The sequence below is a fragment of the Protopterus annectens genome, chromosome 8.part0 (genome assembly GCF_019279795.1).
Source record: "Protopterus annectens isolate FY-2018-M chromosome 8.part0, PAN1.0, whole genome shotgun sequence".
Taxonomy (NCBI): Eukaryota; Metazoa; Chordata; order Ceratodontiformes; family Protopteridae; genus Protopterus; species Protopterus annectens.
In genome coordinates, this window is record NC_056741.1 from 611,665,007 (window position 1) to 611,682,776 (window position 17,770).

A 17,770-nucleotide genomic window follows, 5' to 3' on the forward strand; every position below is an offset into this window, starting at 1 on the left:
TTTGAGGGGAAAGAATAATATACAGTTTCTGTCCAGTTTAATTTCTCCAGGGCATTTGGGTTTCTAATACCATGACGGGAATGGACTCTATTCCTACGTCAAAGTATGATTAAAGTTCATGAAATTAGTATTGTTTCAATCTTTGATATTAGCCAAAAGTGTTCTTCGCAGCATCTGCAATATGCCCGGAACGGACAACTCCTGCAATTCATATGGAGTTACACGATCTGCAGAAAATGAGAAATGTTCTGGTATACAGATTTTTAAAAAAAATGAAGATGTTACAATACTAATACCAAGTGGGATGGTGAAGTGTGACATGAGAAAAGGAAAAAGGTGTCCAAGTTTACAATTTATGTATTCACAAATAAGACTGACAGGAAAAATATTTTTGTTTAATATGCTATTAATTATGATATGAGAATAACTGCAATTTAATAAAACAGAAAAGTAAAATAACACAAAATGTAAGTGTACTAAGGGAAGTTATAAAATGTAGAGAACCAATTCTCAAAGAGGGATATTTAAAACACATTTAGATTATATGTTCTAATGAAATGGAAGGAGGAGGTGTGGCGAATGTTGAATTTTCTGATCATTGAGGTGTGTGGGCAAGAATGTGAGAATAAGAAGATAAAGGGAAGGGAATAAAAAGGTTAAACAGAGAGGTGAGTAAGACAAAAACTGCCTTTGTATGGTAAGAAACTATGGGAAGAACATATGACAGTGAAGGAATTTTATGAAAACATAAGAAGTTGTTTTAATGGTAAGAAATAGAACAAAAAAGAAAAACAAAAATTAATATAAAGACATTCTGGAAAAGCTTCAATTAGAAATTAAGAAAATGGGAATGGGATAACAGATACAAAGAAAACTATAAGAAAAAAATGAAAAGGTAAAAAAAATCTGTTAACAGGCAAATATTTTTCTTAAAAGGAAAGAGATGAAGTATCACCTTATTTAGAAAAATAAGTTAGAATAAAAGAAGGAAGATTGGATGAGGATGGAACAAAAAGAGAAAGGGAGCAGTATTTGTAAATAAAATGTACAAGTAGTAGGTGTTGAGGAACAAGAATGGTGTTTTAAAAATTACCTGAAAGGACTAATGAGGAATTAGAGAAGAGATTACCATGGAAGAAATGCAAGAGGTGATAGAGAGGAAACAAGAACCTGCACCAGGAGTAGATGAATTATGTCATACATTTTATACCAGAATGGAGATAAAGTCATTTAGCAAAGGGATTGCTACGGATTTAGGGATACTGCAGGAAGATGTAGGTAGTGCAGTGATAAAATGTATATGGGGAAAATGATGTTATGAAAATAATTTTAAAAAGAAGAAGTATAATAGGGGGGTTTTAATGGAAAAGTTAATAGTAAAAAAAAGTATATTTTTGGTAGAAAAGTGAGGTAAGACTGGTTACATGTGATGTACAGAATGTGTCTGATAGAATAAACAAGGAGACTATGAAGAAATTTTGAAAGCATATGAAATAGGTAAAAAAAATAGTGGCAACCATACAAATTTGTCATGAAATTCATATGTTAATAGGTAAGTACTAGGCTAACTGCCCTTATGGGCTATTTTAAGCCTGGTCAGTTTCCCTTTTTGTGCTCGAAATAACTTATCCCATTTGGTTTTAGGCTGGTCTTATCTATCACCCCATGATCGATAATTATATATTACCCCTAATGAGAATAACTGGGATTATACCATAGGGGTTGGGAGGGTGGCTTAATGGCGAAGGTGTTTGCCTTACAAACACAAGGTACAGGGTTTGAGTCTCACAAGGGATAATTGGCAAGGATTAAAATAACTCGCAAGGGCGGTTAGCTTAGTACTAAACTATGAACCTATGAACTATGAAGATAATTTGAGGAGACCGATGCATGGGATAAATCATTTAAGAACTGTCTCTTTCCATTAGTAGTAAAGGGACAACGCTAGGGTAATTTTTCTGTTTCCCATCCATAGATCTAAGTTGTACTTGAAAATGGACAGGGATGAACTTTTGTTTTATGTGGATGGAGAGTCTATTCCACAGCAGTGTATCCTCTGTGAGACACAAGTGTCCCTCCAAACCATTCTGTTGATGTTGCAGAAGAGGATTAGATCCCTAGACAGAGATGCCATTTGACTTGCTGACGTGCAGTAAATCCATCAGTAATGGGTCAAAGGATGCTTTGTATGCCAGACACAGGTCACCTCTTTGCAGTCTGTAGGACACCAGGATGAATATGAGGTTCCAAATAATATAAATAATGTAAATAGTATGTAAATAATTTGTATATAAATAAAACCACCCCCACTCATTTTTCAACTTGTGTCATGGGATCTTTTGCATCCACCTGAGCTATCACCAACTCATGCAGGTGGAAGCTTTGTTTGATGTCTCATCCAAAGGACAGCACAATAAGTAGTGCATTATCCCTTATACACTGCAGTGTCAGTATTAGAAAATGTATCCAGGTAACTGGTGTGGGACTTGAGCCATTGCCTTAGGATTGGCCAGGACCAAGGCGAGTGCACTTCCTGTTAATACTACAAATAATGGCAGAGTGCTATGCCAGCACTTGTGGCCCTGGCTGCACCATCAGTATAATTATATCCCAAACACATGGTGAGGTTTGATGAAGATGGCTGCGTGGCATTTGTGAATGTAGCTTGTTTGTTAGATCATCCAATGACTCTGACAACTTACTAAGCTTGTGCTGGAAGTGTAACATGCGAGACAAGTAGTTTAGTTTCCTTATGGTAAGAGTAATGTACACACGAACACCCTTCCCAGATTGGTTCTTCAACACAGGCTCGTTATCAGAGGGTGGACAGCACGGATCTGCAGAGAAGCAGCCTTGCTAAAGGGCTACTATAGTAGCTACACAGTCAATTAGAGGAGTCTAGAACCTAGCCTCTTCAGAACAGATACTACTATATATATCGCTTTCCACATTTCTCTGATGAATAACTATCTTGTCAGCAAGGGGTACTGACCCAAGAAGGTAAAAGGCTAGAATGCTCCTGCAGGATCCTTTGTGAAAATTTCATGGAATCTTTGGGCCAGCTTTCCATTGGCCTCAGCATTTCCAGCAATTTAAGGATCTCTCCAAATTTAAGACCATCCGTAGTGGTGGGAGTGGTGGTATGGAATCTGTGCCATCCCTTTATTATCTTTGTCTAAGGTGGAAGCCTCCAACAGCAAGTCAATTGCTTCCACTAGCACACATCCAGCCTTCTTCTCTTTTAAGTTGGAGTTCCAGCTACATAAGGAAGACCCCTATGACAGTTCTCAGACCTTGTCTCCTGCTGCTGAAGAGGCACAGTGGCAGAAGAAAAATTTAACAGAGTCTCAAGTTGAGGCTGACAGATGCAGATGATGAGATAGGTAAAGGCAAAAAAGTCAGGTAGATAATAATTTATTAGAATACCTGATTTCAGCTGATTCAACAAAAGATAGAATTGAGCAGAAAAATCAGTACTCTTAGCCAAAGGAAGTTATACAACAGCCTTTAGAAAATGTTTCTGTTCATTCTTTGATTACCTGTTTTATCCATTTAAGGGTTGCAGAGGGACCAACAACTATCCCAGCATTCAGTGAGTGCAAGGTAGGAATCTAATACCAACTTACTGCAAGATACACACACACCCAAAATGCACACCTATAGGCAACTTAGATGACTACCAAGCCACCTATGGCATGTTTTTTTTTTCAAAAGAAAACCCTCAACTTTTAGTGTGGAAGGACTGAAAAATATTATCAGATGGATAGGAAGTCTTTTAACCATATATTTCCTAACGCCAGTTTTAAAAAAACTAAGTTTTTAGCAGAGTTTATAAAATATTCACCAATGTCATTTTCCCAGTTGTGTATCAGAAAGTTCTATCAGAAGTACAATAATACAAAACAACCCCGAAAATGTAAACAGGATTATAAAACACTTTAAGACAACTACATTAGCTTAACTATATTTTTGACTTACCACATAGTTGGATAAATCTTCTTCTTTGCCAGGTCTCCCTAAAAAAGAAGCAAACAAATAAATGGCTGAGTAACTGGCAGACAATCTAGAATAGCAATACAGAAAATCAAAACTGCAAGTCATATGATCCTTACTGACAATATGATAAAGACCCATACAAGTGCAAAACCCATGAGACCCGTTTGCTTGAGGCAATTATTTTGAAGATATAGACCAGACCAATAGACAAAAAGCCATGTGATGGGAGAAAAAAATGTTGTTACTGCATTACTGCTGAAAACGCAAGACCATAATGTAATAATTAGACAGAAATCTTGCTCAAGACCCATCTCTGGTTGTTAGCAGGGGAGGACAAAACTAGAAAAAAATGTTTCCAGCCCTAAAGGGCACACATATAGTGAACCAGAATGCCCATTTCCTTTGGTACAATACTGACTGCACTCAAATCTTTGACTTGACTTGCTTGGTAATTCTGGAAGGCCATGTAAGCCCATGGAGGACTTTGGAAGAATAATGGCTATTTTAGGTTGCTGCTTTCAGTAGAGCAACCACACAGTTGTTTTCCCAAACATATGCATTTCAACAGACTCAAGCAGTGTAGGATATACCCAGTGCTAATGTGTTTAAAAGCAATCAGTACAGACATTATATTCCAGTAATGATTTCTTGCACTAGTACAAGAAATACAGTGGTGGTCATTTATTAACATAGTTTAGGCAGGTTGACTCAGTTAAATGGGCTTTCTGTTTACAGAATAAATATACATGTGCCTAAATATTTTATTCATAATAGCTTTTAATGTCAGGTGCAGAGATTCCTAACATTCTGGGATCCTTGTATTTACAGGGATCAGGAACCATCTACAGGAAAGCTCTTACCTCAGACTTTGCTTGTTATGAAGGAAAATACAGCACTATGATTACTGTAAGTTATGATCTATTTTAAAAGGAAAATGCCAAACAATCCACATAAGCAGAGACAGAATATGTAAAAGAGCATTGTGATTTTCTGCATGCTAAACAATAAATGAAAACTATACTTCTGCCATCTGGTACCAAATGATTGTAAAACTAGAATAAGGGCATTGATACTCGAATGAATGCTGTGTGGCACATGCCACAGACAGCACATTTATTTTAAGAAAGGGGAACATTTGGCCACCAGGTGTCAAGTATCATGGGTGGGAAGGTGGCAAGGGTGGACAGACACCCACAAGATGCCCATGGAAGACCATTTTTCCCATTTAGCAAAGGATTCTTGCAATGGCTGCTTGAGAATAATACTCAAACTGTAAAAAATGCAGTAAAACTCAAACTGTAAGAAAAGATGCTATAGAACAATCCTTCCTGACTAGATCCTTTTTTAAACAAAGACTGTTTGCAGCTGGAATTTTTTTGTAGGACAGCCCAGATTGGTTTGAAATATTTTCTTTAATACAAGTTTAATTTTATCCTTCTTGTCAAATTCTGGGGAAAAAAATGCTTTTTCCTTAAAGACGATTAGTTATTTCAAATGTCATCTAAGAAGAGTTGCTGGACAGTCTTAAGGTAGAACTGGGGCTTTAGCCAAGCACAATGCCTTATAATAATGCTACATGTTTCTGTTGTGTAAAATGCATCTACTGGATCATAACTGCACAAGGTTATATGGCCATCAAGTTTTTTTTTTTTTTTTTACACTTTCAATTAAATCAGGTTAATGTGTCCCCCGCATTACCATGGGGCAATCTAGCCATCACGTTCTCAATTTGATTAAGTGCTGCCTTTTACCCCGGTTGAAGGTTGTACAAGCCAGATAGTTTAAAGCTGTTATTGTCAGTATAGTAGTGTTATGCTGTTCAGATGGTCAATCAAAAGTTCCCATGTTTATTTATTTATTTTATTTTTGCATTTGTTAACCGGGTTAGTCTGTCTGGGTTCTTAGAAGCCCTTTTTCAGCAGAGACCCGAGGAGAAAAGCTCCCCAAAAAAAGTTTAAGTAAACAAATAGTAAGAACAAAGATAAACACAGATCAAATTTTAAGTATACATACTTCTGAAGTAATTACATAACATGCAATAAAGGAATATATAGAATGGATAGAAATACAATACAATACATATATAGAAATTTTCATGTAGTATATGGCAAGAAACTAAAAAGAAATATGGTAAGACTAAGGTCAATACATTGCTGAACCAAGGTACTAGGCATGAAGCAAGTAAATATACAGATAAAGTTGTGTGAACTTTGGAAGTTAATAAATTAAAGAACAGTAATAAGGGATTATGGGAACTGAGTTTAACATGAGCTAACTAGTATGGAATATGACGGACAAAAATGTGTAGGTAGTAGTAAGAGAGAGCTAGAAGTGATACAGTTAAGTTAGGTTATCCCTGAATGTTTCTTGGGTGTTAGTTTGGAGCATGAACATATCCAATTTGATAGGAAAAATATTTAAGCTGTTTCTTGAAGGCATTTTTGTCTTTAAGTAGTCAAAGGGCTAAAGGGAGTGTGTTCCAATTTTTTGCAACTGAGTGACAAAATAGTATTTTCTCAAAGGTTTTGTTTGGTTTATGAACTTCAAGAAAGTATTGATTAGTACTTCTTAGTGGGCATTGAGGAGTATAAAAAGTGTCAGAGAATTTGCAAAGGATGGGCAGGATTTAGGATTGTTTAGTATATTGTGGGCTATAAGGAGTTGGGATTGAGGCAGCAAGTTGGAAAATTCAGGCCAGTGTAAAGTCTTTAATGAGAGGCAGTGATGGGATTTGTAAGGCTGATTTGCAGCAAATCTGGCTACTTTGTTACATGTGGTTTCTAGTTTGGATATTAGGTTACTCTGTAGATGGGTAAGAATAGGTGAAGCTTAGAGTAGGGATGGTAGAAGCAAGGATTGGGCAAGGGATGGCCTGGATGCACAGGGAAGAACGTTTTTGTGAGAGTAAAGCAGGCCTAGTTTTGTTGGGTATTTTTACTGAGCTATGAATGTTATGGTTGAATTTAAGTTCTTCCAATGAGTTTTGTTTGGGTGTCAACAGAAATTTTAATTCCATTAAGGGATATTACAGAAAAGCTCTGTTCTGCATGTTCCAGATTTTTAGGTAGGAAAAGTAGTAGCTTAGTTTTATTCGCATTTAGCAGGAGTTGGTTGGATTGCAGCCAGTTTTCAACTGAGTGGAGTGAGTTTTGTGTAAGAGATTGAAGGTTTTCTATGTTGTCAGCAGAGTTGATGATGGTCGAGTCATCAGCATACTGAATAAGATTGGACTGGGGGCAGGATGAGAAAAGGTCATTGGTAAATACATTGAAGAATACAAGTGAAAATGCTTACCCTACCTTAAGTAGATTTTCCCCTACATAGGGTGAGGTGGGGAACTTCCATCTGTCCTCCATTTCATTTATTAGCATTTTTATGTTTGTGAATTTTGCTGAAATGGAACGTCACTTTGGTAAGTCTTGATGAAACATACCGTAGCCACAAGCAACAATTAATTTCTCCATATTTGTCTACAGTTCTTGCTTTCTAAGCCTGACTACAATCTCCATAAAAACAGCCCTTTTAGTGGGATCTGCCATTCACACTACCATCTTAGGATCAGCTTTCAAGACCTAAACGGTAATTATTGCAATTAAGGGCCCCATACAGCTTATCAAGGCAGGCAGGGGCAGGAACTTTATTGTCTGGTTGCTGCACAGCGACCTCCATGCTGTCCTTAATTGCAAAAACAGAATCGTATAGAACTGAATATACCTTTCTCACATACCTATTTAGATCAGTTGCATCAATGATTCATAAGTGTTTATATCAGTTAACATAGCTTGCATGCTTCATAAATAAAAATCAGCATTCATTATTATCACAGCACCCTCTGTCAGCAGGGCGTATCTGAATGATGTTTTCTTGCTGCTTAAATACTTTATAGGTATTTTCTTGTTGAAAAACCTTTGGTTCTGATGCTGTATGGTCTCCCGAAGATTCACAAGGATCCTCAGACTCCACTCATAAGACCCACTGTTTCAGGCCATGGGTAGTGGACTGAACCCTTGTTCTTCATGGAGATAAAGTTGCAATCAGCATTAGATACTGTAGACACAGTGCTTAAAAATACCAAAGATTTTTTATGCTATTTAGCAGTGGTGGATAAGGGTTCACTGAAGATGTCAGAATGTGTTCTTGTTACTGTGGATATCTGTTCACTGTTTACTGTTATCCTGAATGATATAGGACTTGAGTTTATAAGACCGTTCTTGAGTAACTACAGAAATTACTCTAATATTCAAGTAGGTTTGATATGCTCTTTACTTGAACTCATTTTAGAAAATAATGTATTTTTGTTTGAAGGTCAGTTCTATCTCCAGAAGCTAGGTGTAGCTATGAGAATGTCATGTGCCAATAGGTATGCCAATATGGTATTAGCTTGGTGGGAACGTACTTGTGTTGTGTCTAATAATTTGTGCCATTCATTAAATACTATGAGCATTTTGTAGATGATATATTTGTTGTTGTGTGGAGTGGCACTGAAAATAATCTACATACCTTTGTTGAATACCTTGGAGGCACTACTACTTTTCTGAGTTTTACTTTCTCTAGAGACAAGGTGGATTTTTTGGATGTGACTGTTAGTAAGGATCGAATTTGTCATATTTGTATTAAACTTTATCAGAAGCCATGTAGGAAAAACAGCATACTACATAGGTTTAGTATGCGCCCTCCTTTTTTGTATGAGAATGTTATGAAGAGTCAGTTTTTAAGGGTCTCTAGCTTGAGCAGTGGTGAAGTAGATTTGAATGATGCCTTTGACACTAAGTAAATAGTTTTTGATGGGAGGTTATAATAAAAAGGATGTAGTTGAAGTTAGACAGCAGGTCAAAAGTATGTGATACGACAGTGCAAAGCCCTACCTTTCAGATTGGTCTATAGCCACTGCTGATAATGTTAATTCAAATCAGTGTCCTAGTTTGGTTTGTGTGCCTCTGACTTATTCAGCAAACGTACATTTGATAGGTATGTAGGGGCACTGTGAACTAAGATCGGGTGGCACGGTGCCTGGGCAATTGTTTTGGGCTAGGCTTGTAAAGGCTTCAGGGCCATTAGCCTAGTACACACCTATAAGCCTATATGTGACACTATTAAAAATAAAATGGCCGATTTTAACAGCTAATAAGGTGAGATCTATTATATGCTTTAAACTTAGTTTTTCATTTAAGAATCACTCAAGAGACAGTTATGTTACAAGAGGTTTGTTCATAGGGAAGACGTGGATTTGAATGCTACAGATATGCGTGCCCTTGTGGTTCTTGCAGAGCTTGCAATTAATTATATAGATTTAGTAACTCAGTTGGTTTATCCAGATACAAGAGAAGGATATAAATTGAAAGTGCATGCTGATTGCACAACTAGAAATTTAGTGTATTTAGCTAGATGTACTATTTGTACATCTTTCTATGTGGGAAAGACTAATCGTACACTGAAAGAGTGGGTGCTGCAGCATCTATATGATATACGTAAAAGGAATATATTTAATGCTTTGGTTAAGCACTGTGATTTGTATAGTGAGACTTTACATTGTTTTAGATGTTTTTGTTTGCAGATGATCAAGGAGGATTTGAGGGGAGGGGAGGGGATATAATAAATAAACCTGAACAAGCCAAAACAAAGTGGATTGTTTTGCTACAAGCCGATAAAGGTTTTGGCTTAAACACTGTGGTGCCTTTGAAACCTATGCTTAAGGCATGCCCCCCTCATTCATTAATTGTTTGCTATTACTCTTAATTTTTTTAATTGTTTTATTGATTTTACTATATAAAGGGTTGATGTTTTAGTTTGATGCTATGGTCTGATGAAGTGTTCTATACGCAAAAGTGCTTACCTTTTTATACTAGATTTGAAGATGTTTTATTTGCCTTTGGCTGAGTTCACTAGTTCTTCCGTTTGTTTTTGCTGTTTAAAGCATAACAGAAAATGGAATGACGCACACACTAACATAATGTGGTGTACTCGGGTTTAAGTAGCATTCCCAAAAATACATTTATGCAAATCCCTTATATTAAACTTCCGCTGGTCTATGTAACCGATTTCTGAGATAAAGATTTTCCTACTTCTTTTTTCCCAGTCTTCGGTCTCTCATGCTGCTTATGAGACCTTTTCTCCATCTGTCCTGAGCTTTTTACCAATAAATCAATGGGCCTTTTCTTACAACATAACATTTTTAGCAGGATTTTTGGCCCCTTCTTTGTGACATTACTAGTCAGGACACAACTTTTTTTCCTTAAAATGTAAAGCCCTACTGTCTTTTTATCTTCTGTTTCTGATGCCTGGCTTAAATTTACTACATAGTTATAATCTGATTCAGCTCCCAAACAAATAAAACAGCAAGAATGAAAAAGCACTGAGTGTCAACTGTCTCCCAAAAATATACTCGTTAATGTGTGGTTAACACATATGTATTAAACTGGCACCGGATACATCTAAAACATAATACCACAACAAATGCAAAGTATAAAAACAATAAAGGAAGCACAAAATAATAAATATGATTTTCTAATATATGTATACAAGGAATTCTCTCAGATTTCTCTACAATTCAGCTGATCATTTCATGTGTTAAGAAGAAAGTACAGCTGTGTAAGTAAACTTATCACAACAGTAGATGTTCGAATGATCCCTGCTGTAATAGCCTTTGCTATATAGGTTATATGCTAAGGATATAACCGCCAGCCAGCTTCCAAAGCTTCAGGGCATCTTCTACATGCCCAAAGCATTAGTCAACTCAAGCTAAGCCAACTAAAAAGGGAGGTTTGGACACCAAGACCTCCAGAGCTTTCACACTAACAGAAAGGAGGCTGAGCCCTGAGAGGGCAACGCTAGAACAAAAAATAAGCAGCTAAACCCTGTATAAGCAACACACCAAAAAAAGGGGGATGGCGGGAGGAAGTGGTTACTGCAGCAGTGATTATTTGAACATTTAGTGTTATGGTGAGTTTATTTACATAACTGTATTACATTCATCATACTGAATACTGCTACAGCAGCTTTAGCTATAGGGGTGGAATACCCTAGCTTACTACATTTGGGAGGTGGAAGCGGAGGGGTCCAGGAGCCCCTGGAAAAATGGCCCTGCACAGCCTTATCTAGTCCTAGAGAAGGAATCCAGCTTGTAATGCCTTGTAAACATATGTATAGAGGACCAAGTTGCTGCTTCTACAACACTTCTAAAATCCAACCCGTTCCAAAAAGGCAAAGATGAAACCAACAGCCTGGTAGAGTTGTTTTTGACCTTGCCTGGAATAGTTTTGCTGTGATAAGTATCGCAAAAGGTAATAGCCTGAGAGAATTATTTGGAAATTTCTGTTTTGACACAAGTTAAATGAACCTTGACCGAGGCAGACATTAAAAACAACCACAAAGCTTTTTATAGTTACATCAAGAATCTCCATGGCAATACCCAGGTTTGCTCTGAGTTACTGCACAATGGTACCTCCTATACTGAGCCAACAGATATTGCCAACATACTGGCCGACAGATTCAGCGCCAACTTTACCCCTCTCTCCCCTCCTAAAGGACCAATCACAATACTGGAGGAATGCCAGGCACCCAGCATTACTGCAGCACAGAAAGTTGCACTGTCCAAGGCCAAGAATACAGCTTCCATAGGACCCGACAATATCCCTGGATGTGTTCTACATGAACTACAAAGTGAACTGGCACTACATCTGTATGACCTGTTCAATCACAGCATCACCTGAGGCTTTGTCCCTACCGAATGGTGCACTGCTACAGTCATCCTCTCCATAAAGGGGGAGCAAATACAGACCCTGGAAATTATCGCCCCATTAACCTGATGAGTCTGATATGTAAGGCTATGGAGCGCATCATCATGGACCTAATTAACAGGGATATAGGGACTCTCCAAACTCTAGATCCCACTCAATTTGGTTTTGTGAAAGATAGATCAAGCCTGCTCAACCTGGATGACTTCTTTGAGTCAGTCACCAGAGCTGTGGATGAGGGCAACGCAGTTCATACAGCCTACCTCGATCTGGCCAAGGCCTTTGATACTATTCCCCACTCAGGAATCATTGATAAACTCACCAAACTAGGCATCAACCCCTATATCACTAGGTGGGTTGCAAATTGGCTCACAGATAGAACCCGCAGTGTGAAAGTAGAGGACTCCAAGTCAGACTGCTGACCAGTCACGAGTGGAGTCCCACAGGGATCGGTCCTGGGTCCTCTCCTGTTTGGCATCTACTTCTTAGACATCCAGGCCAACATGGAAGGACTCTGGCTGACCAAGTTTGCAGACAACTGCAAGCTGGGAGGCATTATTAACTCCTCAAGTGATGTAGACATCCTACAGAAAGGCCTCAATGAGACCAATGACTGGTGTTGAAACCATGGCCATAAGCCTAATGCCAAAAAATGAGTCATCATCTGCTTTGGGAAAACCTCAGTTCCCACTAATTACCACATTGATGGGAACCCACTGAACACTGAAGGCATTATAAGAGATCTGGGGACACAGGTTGACAGCAACCTCTTCTTCAACCACCACATTGTCACTATGGTCTCAGAAAGTCCTTCTATGTGGCACATCTCATTACCAAGGGTTTTGCATCCAGGAAGAAAAGAAAGAGGTAATCATCTCTCTCTACTCTTCCCTCATTAGGCCAGTCATTGAGCATAATCCCCCATTTGGCATGTACCTCACTAGACACATGCAAAAGATGGAAAGGCCACAAAAGTACCTCATGAAGAGGATCCCAGGCCTTAAACACATGTCCTAAACGGACAGATTAAAAAAACTCCAGCTATTCTCTGTCTCATATCGTCTATAAGAGGTGATTCTCTGCTTGACTTACAAAGCCATGTCTGACCCAGCTCTGTTAGAAATGCTACACCTAAAGAAATCACAATCCCTCCACACCACATGCTCCATAGACCTCAACCTCATTACCACAATCAACAGAACATACTGGAGGGACAGGTTCACAACCCAGAGACTGCCCATGCTCTGGAATAGACTTTCCATACATGTCAAGCAGAGCACTTCACTGGCCCTCTTCAAGAGAAATCTTGATGAGTGGATGGGAAATAGAAAGTTCACCCCGGGGATCACTCCAGTGGCTCTGCTTGATAGAGCCACTGGGAACTAATGTCGGGCGGCACAATGCCAGGGCACTTCTATGGGCTAGGCTTGTAAAGGCTCCAGGGCCATTAGCCTAGTACACACCTATGAACCTAGGAGTAAGAAAGGCCATAAGATAGTAATGTTCACAAATACTGTAAAAGCAGAGAAACACAGGCATTGAATTGATGCTGGTTATGTTGCTAGCATAAACCAGAAAAACTTTTCCATTTGCTAATATATGATTTTCTTGTAATAGGCTTTCTTACCTCTGTTAGTACCTGCTGCACATCCTCAGTAAAAAGATGCTTAAAGCGAATTAAAACCCTATCATCCAGGCAGTCAACTGAGCTTTATTAGGGTCAGGGTGTATCAAATACTATTGATCTTGTGTGAGTAGATCCATTCTGTGAGGAAGCTTGTGGTAAATGCCTCTTGCCATTTCCAAAAGGAAACGAACCACTGTTGCTTGAACCAGAAGGGTGTCACCACAATGATCTTGGGGATTCCTTCTGAATCTTCAGAAGTACCCTAGATATCAGTGGAAAGGCTGGAAAAGTGTACAGGAGCATTCCTGCCCAAGGAAAGGAATAGGCATCTGTCTTCAAGGTCTTCCTGCATGGATTCCTGGAGCAGAATCTTGCCATCTTATTTTTCAGAGAGGAAGCAAATAGGTCTACTTGAAGAACTCCTCACAAACAGATCACATCTTGGAAGACCCCCAATCTAGTTTCCATCTGTCAGGATCTGCCCTTGTCCTTCTCAGCTTTTCAGCCACATAATTTTGCTCTGACAGAATGTAGGATGCCTATAGAGTGAGACTGTGTGGTGAAGCTATAACCCAAGCTAACACGGCTAGTCTGCAAAGGGGATAAGACCTGGATCCCCCTTGCTGGTTGAAGTACCACATGATTGTGGTATTGTCTGTAACAACTTGAAGAGGTCCAAGGCAGCAAAGATGATTCAGAGAGTTGATTGCCTTGATCAGGGCAAGCATTTCTTTTATATTTATGTGCTTGCATCTCTCCCTGGTGTCCCATATACCTTGCACTTTTATCCAGCCTGACTCTGCTCCCAAAGAAAATTCAGAGGCATTTATCAGGACTGACTGCTTTGCAGCAGAGATGGAAAAGGAGAGATATGGGTTTGCGGTCATTTGCAGTCTCTACCAAGTGATTTCTCTTCTGACAACCCCCAGCAATGGTATTTGAAAAGACAATGGATGTTGGTGCCATAAGTCCCAAAATCCTGAAGTATTCCCTCACAGTGACAGAGTCTGACAGGAAAACCTGAGAAATTGATCTAAATATAGATCTAGTTTATCCTGTGGAAGAAAAGCACTTTCAAGTGAGGTGTCTAGTTAACACCCCAAGTAAACAACCCTGTGTGAAGGGGTCAAAAAAGAGTTTTTGAATGTTCTCTTGGAATCTCAGTTTATGTAAGAGATTTCTTACCCAAGTAAGAGCTTCTTGACACTTTGAAAAAGACTCTGCAAAGATAAGGAAGTCGTCTAATATGGCAAAATGTGGATACCTGTTGCTTGCAATAAGCTATAACTGAAGCTAGAGACTTTGAAAACACTGTTGGTGCAAAGGACAGTCCAAAGGGTAAGGCAGAGAACTGATAAGGTTGTGTGTGTTCGGATCACATTGAGAAACACCTGAAATATACATGAATACAAATGTGATGACAAGCATTTTTATTAATCTAAGGTTACTAAAAACTCAAATGAGAAAGAATGGGTAACAGGTTGTGAAGTGGTAGCATTTGAACTTGGGCACTATCGCAAACAGGTTTAGGAAAGAAAGATTCAGAACTGGTCTCCAAGCATCATATTTCTTTGGAATTAAAAACATCTCTGAATAAAAAAAATTCCCATCCTGGGAAGGAGGAACTGGTTCTATCACTCCCAGAGACAGCATGAATTGAAGAACGGGGGGGGGGGGGGATTAACCCCCCCGGGAAAGGAAGGATTTCCTCCCACTTCCATCTGTAACTTTGATGAACGATCTTCAGAGCTCATTTGTCAGAAACAAATTTGCCAAGAGAAAAGTAGAGCTTCAGACTTTCTGGAAGGGAAAAGGGACTGCCAGGGTGCGGGGGGGTGACAAGGTCCCACAAATAGTCGTTCTGACTTGGACTGTCCTTGGTTTTAGGGGTAGGTCCTGGTTTGTTTATAGAACCCTCTGATATTTTTTCTTACATGTCTGTTTACCTACATCTCAGTGAGAATTTATTTATTTTTTTTGATGAAACTGGATGACAGGTTAGAGAAACCCTTAGAAAACTTGGAAAAGGAGAGCTGAAAAATCTTAGAGATGCCCTGTATCAATTTACCTTTTCACCATACTTTTTGATAATCTGAGAAGCAGAGGAACCAAAACTAAATCTCTATCCAAAGGAGAATTTAAAATCTAATTTTCATGACATCTGGGAGGTCTGAAATTGCAGCCAGGCAAACCTCCTCAAAAAGTTACCAGTGGCCATAGCCCTAGAAGTATTAAATGAGTCGTACACACATTGTAAACAATGAGTTGTGATCCATAAAACAGAAGAAACTAAATTATTTAAAGCAGATTTATTTTTCCTCACAAGAAGAAACTGCAGGCAAAACATTGCTCATACTTTCACAATTTGTCAGAATAAACTTTAACACAAGTCTGACAATTCAAAATTTAGAAAATCAAAATTGCAGAAGCAATTTCCAGTTTATCAATAATTTTCCCGTCCATGTCAGACAGAGAGGAGGATTGGAATTAACCAAATGTTTAGCAGCAGTAGGATTAACTAAAGCTACAGCTGCTGGGTCAGGTTTGGGATGTGTCTACAAAAACTTTAAAAAAATTGAGGAACTTTATGCATTCTACCTGCCTTTTTGGAGGCAGCAGGCTGACTATCTGGAAAATTACAAGCAGTGACAAACACACTTCCTCCAGAGATGACAGAACTGGAGTGCACATTCTGGAAAATCCTTGTGTAACATCTCACAATAGTTTCTGAGGAAGTGAGACACCACAGAGTTTTCCCACTACAAACACTGGCACATTCTTCAGAAAAAGAAAAACCACCTCAGGAAGAATCAGAAACTGAGCTCTCCTCTGAGTCTGAAACAGAGAATTGACAAGAAAATCCTGTATTTCTCCCTTCATCTTCCTGCCCAGATTCTGAATATTGAATCTCTTCAGTAAAAGATGCATCCCTCTTCCTTTTATCAGAAATCACCTTATAACGAGGACTGATAACGTAAATTAAACCCTGAGCCAGACCCAGTAAACTACTGTTGTCTACAGAAAATTGAGGAGGAGTAGATACATTCTTAGTGTTCTGTTTCTTTTTGACAGGAATATGGGACTAACAGTGTTATTAATGGCAGCAGTAGCTTCTCCAGGAATAGGCAAAACATTCAGATCTGTTACCTCTCCTAGGACTGACAAAAGTGGCTCTCTCTTGCCCACTGAGAGGACTCCAAAAGCCACAGAGGACATGGTTAACCCCTGATCCATAGTGGCTGTAAGTTGTTGTTGTTGTTTGTCTTTCGGCTTTTTCCCGGTAAGGGGTCGCCACAGTGGAACTCCGGTCCGCTAATGATTGGCAGTAGATTTTTACAAAACGCCGAGGTGCCAGCTCGACGCCCAACCTTCAACGAAGGCACACCCATTTATGCATGCATGTCTTTCGAACGCTACCCAACCATAGGGAGGACATGCAGGCTCCACACAGAAGGCACTCCCAAGCCAAGCCGAGAATTGAACGGGAGAACCTCTTGCTGTGAGGTAACAACGCTAATACTGCACCACTGCGGAATCTTCCATAGTGGCTGTAAGTGCTACACCAAAAAGATTCAGGATAAAAGATCAGTGGTATAAGGTAGAACTAATGGCCACAGCAGTCATCCACTTGCAGCTGAGGCAAATGGCCAGCTGATGTGGTGGCAAAAGCTGTTTGCATAACTTTTTCTATTTGTGGCTGAAAGGACAAACCATAGTCAAGCTGAAAATAGTACTTCTTTTCCAGGGAAAACAGCCTAAGCCGATAAAAATATAAAATCTTTAAAAGTCACTTAGCACAGTAAAAGGCACATTAAAACACTTTACCAACCCCACAAAGTAAAATAAACAATTTCTCCACAGGAAAAAAAGTGCACTCCCATTTAAGTATCATGACAGTCCATTAAAAATAAACTCCTAGCTTAAAATAACTTTCCTAAGCAGGAAAGTGCAATAAAACAATATCTTAAGCAGAAAACTGCAATAAAACAATATATTTTTAATGCAGAAGGTTTTTCCACAAAGGGAACTAATCTGCCCAGTAAAGGAACAGCACAAGCTGATTGTCAATCCTCACAAGCCCACAGAGGAGTGCTCTCTTCAATGGCAGAAAAGCTCTGAAGGTCTTGGCACCCAAACCTGTCTTATTAGTCAACTAAGCTTGGGCTGGACACATGGAAGGTGTCCTTATGCTTTGGAAACTGACAGGCTATTATATCCTTGGCAGGATATAACCCATATAGCTAAGGCTAATTCAGATGTAATCAATACAATGAACATCTAAACACAGCCTGATCTGATATCAGCTTTGATTATGTGAGAAGATAACATAGGACACAAGAATGACATCGGTTTCAGCTACACCTTGCTTACTGCTGGCAAATCATGCCAGTAGTATCACTGACGTGGTAAGTAT

At 39.0% G+C, this 17,770-nt stretch overlaps 1 protein-coding gene across 3 annotated transcripts in view; it reads right to left on the reverse strand.

Moving 5' to 3' along the window:
* G6PD (glucose-6-phosphate dehydrogenase) overlaps positions 1-17,770 on the reverse strand; it is a 1,188,375-nt gene that overhangs the window by 870,383 nt on the left and 300,222 nt on the right. For all 3 annotated transcript variants that reach the window (XM_044080102.1, XM_044080103.1, XM_044080105.1), the window contains one exon: positions 3,979-4,016. In XM_044080102.1, coding sequence (XP_043936037.1) covers positions 3,979-4,016 — 38 coding nt within the window. The remainder of the gene's footprint in view (positions 1-3,978; positions 4,017-17,770) is intronic.